This window comes from Dendrobates tinctorius, unplaced genomic scaffold (assembly GCF_039654945.1).
Source record: "Dendrobates tinctorius isolate UK_male_01 unplaced genomic scaffold, ASM3965494v1 ptg000485l, whole genome shotgun sequence".
In the NCBI taxonomy this organism is placed as follows: domain Eukaryota; kingdom Metazoa; phylum Chordata; class Amphibia; order Anura; family Dendrobatidae; genus Dendrobates; species Dendrobates tinctorius.
Genome location: NW_027362146.1, coordinates 504039 through 510718, shown reverse-complemented (window position 1 = coordinate 510718; position 6680 = coordinate 504039). Strand labels below are relative to the sequence as shown.

The 6680-nt window shown below is 42.9% G+C and overlaps 1 protein-coding gene across 1 annotated transcript in view; it reads left to right on the top strand.

The window, feature by feature from the left end:
• Window positions 1-475: 475 nt before the first annotated feature.
• Window positions 476-6680, top strand: part of LOC141077984 (uncharacterized) — a 47395-nt gene continuing 41190 nt past the window's right edge. Inside the window, exon 1 of the mRNA XM_073564777.1 lies at window positions 476-1326. Within this exon, the coding sequence (XP_073420878.1) occupies window positions 491-1326 (836 nt within the window). The 5' untranslated portion in view covers window positions 476-490. The remainder of the gene's footprint in view (window positions 1327-6680) is intronic.

The following is a 6680-nucleotide window of genomic DNA, read 5'->3' as shown; positions in this document are numbered from 1 at the left end:
GGATGTTGGAGTGAAAATTACACATTTGCCATTTTATTACCCAGCACATAGTGCCCAGATTGTGCTCCAGGAGACACACACCACAAATTAAGTGGATTCTTCTCACTATAATATTGCTAAATACAGGGATCCTAAATGTTGTTTGCGCACACTGCAAGACTCCGAAGTGAGAGCGGATTTTGCAGGATTGGCTTATGGAAACCTTGTTGCTTTTCAACAGCCTTTGAGCCACTAATAGTGCGGGAACCTCTGTTTTTCCATTGACAGATGATGGACCTGAGTGGGGACTTGTTTTTGTGAGATGAGAATTGGTATTATTTTCGCCTACATAACATTGATTGGTTTCTTTTTATTCGATATTTGGGAGGCAGAATGAACCAACAGTTGAACACCGCACACTACTGGCTCATCCAACAAGATTTTCTATTAGACTGTGAACTCTCATTGTCTTGGTAAATAATTAAAGTTTTTTACATAGCTTGCCATTTTTATGGACAGTTCAAGTAGAAACGTTCAAAGATATAAAACTCAAGGATATTTTATTAAAAATAATTGTTTTTTTATTTTAGCAGATGACTGTACCAGGAGATCAGATGGACAGCTGACATCTTCAATTTTGAAATCTGATGATCTTGAGATCCTACAAGATACAACTGAAGTGATTGCTATTACTCCAGATATATCATCATCCATTCACAGCAAAGATCTGTCATCTGGTCCTATGAAACAGGTCCCATCTTCTGATTCATTACTGACTACTAAGAAAAATCAAAGTCACAAAAGAGGCAATAAAAAACAAACTTCTCCTAAAGCAAAGAAGTCATTTTCATGTTCAGAATGTGGGAAATATTTTGCACGTAAATCACTGCTTGTTGCTCACCATAGAACTCACACAGGGGAGAAGCCTTTTTCATGTTCAGAATGTGGGAAATGTTTTCACAAAAAAAAACTTTTTCTTATTCACCAGAGAACTCACACAGGGGAGAAGCCTTTTTCCTGTTCAGAATGTGGGAAATGTTTTAACCAGAAATGGCATCTTGTTAGTCACCAGAGAACTCACACAGGGGAGAAGCCTTTTTCATGTTCAGAATGTGGGAAATGTTTTAACCAGAAATGTAATCTTGATATACACCAAAGAACTCACACAGGAGAGAAGCCTTTTTCCTGTTCAGAATGTGGGAAATGTTTTAACCAGAAATGTAATCTTGATATACACCATAGAACTCACACAGGGGAGAAGCCTTTTTCCTGTTCAGATTGTGGGAAATATTTTAACCGGAAAGCGCTTCTTGTTAGACATCAGAGCAGTCACACAGAGGAGAAGCCGTTTTCATTTTCTTAATGTGGGAAATATTTTACTTGGAAATCAACTGTTAATAAACATTAGAGACATCACATAGGGGAGAAGCCTTTTTTATGTTCATAATGTTGATATAGTTTTAAAGGCGAGTACTCTGGCAGCTGTGCTCTGCTTGTGAGCAACGCATTATGTCCCTGCCATGTGCTGCTTACAAGCATAAAGCAGTTGCTGGTATCAGAGCAGGATTCAGCAAGGGAGCGCCGGGTAGGTAAGTGTAATGCTTTTTTTTAATGTTTTGTGATGGGGCCAATTATAAGGATTGGGCTATGCATACCAGGACTGGAATGGGGGGCCAGTCATACCCGAATAGTGATGGTGCCCTGCATACCAGGATAAGGATGGGGGCCATGCATACCAGGAGCGGGATGGGGCCAATCATGCCAGAATAGGGATGGGACCCTGCATACTAGGACAAAATGGGGACGCTGCATACCAGGATAAGGATGAGGGCCATGCATACTACGACATGATGGGAGCCCTGCAAACCAGGATAAGGATGGGGCCATGCATACTAGTATAGGGATGAGGGATCTATGTATACCAGGGTAGGGATGAGGGGACCATATATACCAGGATAGGGGATATTAAGTACAGAATTAACCACAATTTTTGCTTCAATTTTTTTTCCTAATTTCCTCTAAACCTAGGTGTGTTTTATAGTCCAAAAAATACAGTATATATATCTTTTTTTTTTTTCTCAGTGAACTCATTCCTCACGTTTGACCTCATTAAAATAAAAACACACTCCACTGGCGGGCCGGCTCCACTTCAGTGGTGTTGAGACTCACGGTCCCGGGGCTAATGTGAGGTTCTCACATCACACGAGCCCTGCACCCAATCAGCGGCAGCTTCACTGCTCCTTCCTTTGGTCTGAACATCAGCAGGAAGCCAGGGCTGCGACTGCTCTCTGACGGCCTCATGATGCTTGATTTGTCCGAAGGTGGGGACAGTGATGTCAGCGCTGATTGGGCACAGGGCTCACATGACATAAAAACCTCAAGAGACCCCAGAAAGCAGGTACCGACAACGTTTTCAAACATCAAAAATCCCACACGGGGAAAAGTCATTATACCTAGAGTGTGAGAAATGAGTTACAGGAAAATCGTATTTTGTGGGCCATCAAAAATAACTCAGACGAGGAGAACCTATATACACTCACTGGCCACTTTATTAGGTACACCTGTCCAACTGTGTGTTAAGACTTAATTTCTAATCAGCCAATCACATGGCGGCAACTCAGTGCATTTAGGCATGTAGACATGGTCAAGACAATCTCCTGCAGTTCAAACCGAGCATCAGTATGGGGAAGAAAGGTGATTTGAGTGCCTTTGAACGTGGCATGATTGTTGGTGCCAGAAGGGCTGGTCTGAGAATTTCAGAAACTGCTGATCTACTGGGATTTTCACGCACAACCATCTCTAGGGTTTACAGAGAATGGTCCGAAAAAGAAAAAAAATCCAGTGAGCGGCAGTTCTGTGGCCGGAAATGCCATGTTGATGCCAGAGGTCAGAGGAGAATGGGCAGACTGGTTCGAGCTGATAGAAAGGCAACAGTGACTCAAATTGCCACCCGTTACAACCAAGGTAGGCAGAAGAGCATCTCTGAACGCACAGTGCGTCGAACTTTGAGGCAGATGGGCTACAGCAGCAGAAGACCACACTGGGTACCACTCCTCTCAGCTAAGAACAGGAAACTGAGGCTACAATTTGCACAAGCTCATCGAAATTGGACAGTAGAAGATTGGAAAAACGTTGCCTGGTCTGATGAGTCTCGATTTCTGCTGCGACATTCGGATGGTAGGGTCAGAATTTGGCGTAAACAACATGAAAGCATGTATCCATCCTGCCTTGTATCAACGGTTCAGGCTGGTGGTGGTGGTGTCATGGTGTGGGGAATTTTTTCTGGGCACTCTTTGGGCCCCTTGGTACCAATTGAGCATCGTTGCAACGCCACAGCCTACCTGAGTATTGTTGCTGACCATGTCCATCCCTTTATGACCACAATGTACCCAACATCTGATGGCTACTTTCAGCAGGATAATGCGCCATGTCATAAAGCTCGAATCATCTCAGATTGGTTTCTTGAACATGACAATGAGTTTACTGTACTCAAATGGCCTCCTCAGTCACGAGATCTCAATCCAATAGAGCATCTTTGGGATGTGGTGGAACGGGAGATTCGCATCAGGGATGTGCAGCAGACAAATCTGCGCCAACTGTGTGATGCCATCATGTCAATATGGTCCAAAATCTCTGAGGAATGCTTCCAGCACCTTGTTGAATCTCTGCCACGAAGAATTGAGGCAGTTCTGAAGGCAAAAGGGGGTCCAACCCCTTACTAGCATGGTGTACCTAATAAAGTGGCCAGTGAGTGTATATTATTCACAAATTGTACAAAAACATGATGCGCGTGGCGTGTGTTCAAGAATGATATATTATATGGGAGTTTTATAGAATAAACCAAATACCAACAGAAAATAAACGACCAAAAACAAACATTTATCAGTAAAATTAACTCATCTTAATTAGGTAAAGTATGAAAGAATTGCGCCATTTTCCGATACCCGTCGCATCTTCATTTTTCATGATCTTGGGTTGGGTGAAGACTTATTTTTTGTGGCCCGAGCGGACGTTTTTAATGATACCATTTTGGTGCAGATACAATCTTCTGATCGCCTGTTATTGTATTTTAATGTAATAGTGTGGCGACCAAAAAAACTTAATTCTGGCATTTTTTACGTTTTATCTCATTACGCCATTTAGTGATCGGGTTAATTCTTTTTTTATGTTGATAGATCGGGTGATTCTGAATGCAGCAATACCAAATATGTATTTTTTATTGTTTTATTTTAAATGGGGCAAAAGGGGAATTTGAACTTTCATATTTTTTTTTACTTTTTTAATATTTTTATAAACTTTTTTTTTTTTTTTTTTTACTTTTGCCATTGTGAAGACATACAGCAGTGTTCCTTAATTAACCAGACAACTATTTATAGCAAATAAAGAATAATAGAATGTTATCTGTATGTTGGCCTTAATTTTAAGTGTTTAATTTCTAGTTGGTCAAGAAAACAGACTTTTGTTTGTAAGTCGGTAATATTGACTTTTATTGTGCGCTTATCCTTGATCACTAGTGATGTTTGCAGATATGCTAATTATGCATTGTGTTATGGAGCCAGTTTGTTGACTTCTAAAGCAGAGAGGGAAAAACTATGCAAATAGTTTAATCAAGTAATGCTACTTGTTCTCATCTCCATTCTTACCCTTTATGTAAATACTAAATGAGGGACACTTGTTAAGTGTACAAATAGAATAACTACAATGTCCCAAAACCTAATCCAAAAGGGCAAATCACGCAAATCCGTATCACAAATCCCATCAATATAAACATGGAACAAGGAAGAAATCCCAATAATATTAAAAATTCATTTTATTCAAAAATTCTAAAAGTGACAAAAGCATAATGCCGTAATAGGGGACACCGTACACACTTAAGTAATCATGAGGAGACAATGTAAGACTGACATGTATGAACCAATCACATGACAGTACATATCAATTCTTATATCAATAATTATAATATTTATTCCATACAGTCAGAACCCATATACAATGTCTGAACAAGATCAATGATATCCAAAATATCCCTCCCCTAAGGGTATAAGGGAAACCACTCAGAGGCTAAAGGCATATATACTATAACCGTGTAAAATAACATGGACACAATGAGAATGTCAAGAATCCTGATCATAAATATGCCGATATGCACAGAGCACAAGGAATGAAAAAGTAATATTACCTCTAATTACAAGTGTGATCCAGCGTCCCCTCACCCCGACGCGTGTTTCGCCGCCTGCTTCTTCCGGGGGCGTCAAAGAATTAAGAGTGGTGTACTTAATTATTTGTACCAACTGTCCAACTGGGGGGTCTGTATGTGGGAGAGACAGGGCAAAAGCTTAGAACAAGGATGAATTCTCACAACTACACAATAAGAGAAAAAAGAATAGATCTACCTGTGGCAAAACATTTTTGTAGCCCTGATCACAGCACCATGGACATGAAATTACTTGTATGAAAAAGGTAACTTCAAATCTCAGAGAAACAGAAGGATCTGGGAGTATAAACTCATGACAGTCTTTGACACTCTCAATGCAGGAATGAATGTGTCGCATGGATTCATGTCTAATATCAATTAAGGAATTTTCTCCTCAGACATTGTGGGGCATCACAACACAGAACCAGACCCCTATCAGGGGACAATAAAACTTTCACACTCCTAATCTATGAACTGTTCCAATATTTATGGCCACCACTGTTTATCCCTCCCCCATAATGATAGTTCTACTTCACGTCATTTGTCTTACCTATTGCATTATGTCTGTGCTATGTGATTCTTCAGATTTTGTATTATTCTATGCCTGAAGAGACCTGAGTAGTCTGGAAAGCTTGCAATGTGTTACCATCTTTTCAGTTAGCCATTAACCCCTTTACTCCCAAGGGTGGTTTGCACGTTAATGCCCGGGCCAATTTTTACAATTCTGACCACTGTCCCTTTATGAGGTCATAACTCTGGAACGCTTCCATGGATCCTGGTGATTCTGACATTGTTTTTACTCTTCGCCACGACAGCACCCACTGGAGGTATCGGATCCGCCCATTTGGAACAGGAAACCCTACAGGAAAGATAAAAGGGGCGGTCCGCCTTTCCTCCTCAGTTTTTGGTTTCCTGTTCCAAATGGAGCAGGATCCTGCAGGATCTTACCTGGGCCATGCATCCGCCTGTGCGGTCTCTTCGGGAACGGCAGGGGCTGCGGTCCGGAGGCAGCGTCGGGGGAGACTCCGTTTGACGGCTCCCCCCTCGTCTGGTGGCATAATGGTAATGGCCGGGTCCGGGGAGGGCCGCCCGGTCTTACCAGGGAGCGCGCCGGTCTGGCATCCGGGAGATCCTCCCCCCCCATCCCCATCGGTGGGGGTATAGCGTGGATGGTGAGGCCATGTGCGCGCGAGCCGCGTGTGTTTATTGCGGTGGCGCGGGAGCAGGCCGGCGCCCGACGCTCCTATACCCCGGAAGTAATGGTTGAACTTCCGGGGTAAGATGGCGATGACGCGGCGCATGCGCCCTGTGACTGGCGACTTCCGGGGCTACGATATGGATACAGATAAAACAGCGCTGCAGCGCTGCAACGTTGGAACATGTCGTCCCCCGCAGAGTCGCAGACCCCAGCAGGGGATTCAGCTGGGGGCAACTCCACCAGGGACCGCAGCGCCAGGACGGAGACTGCCCGCAGGAGCGAGGCAGCAGAAACCCGATCCAAACCGTC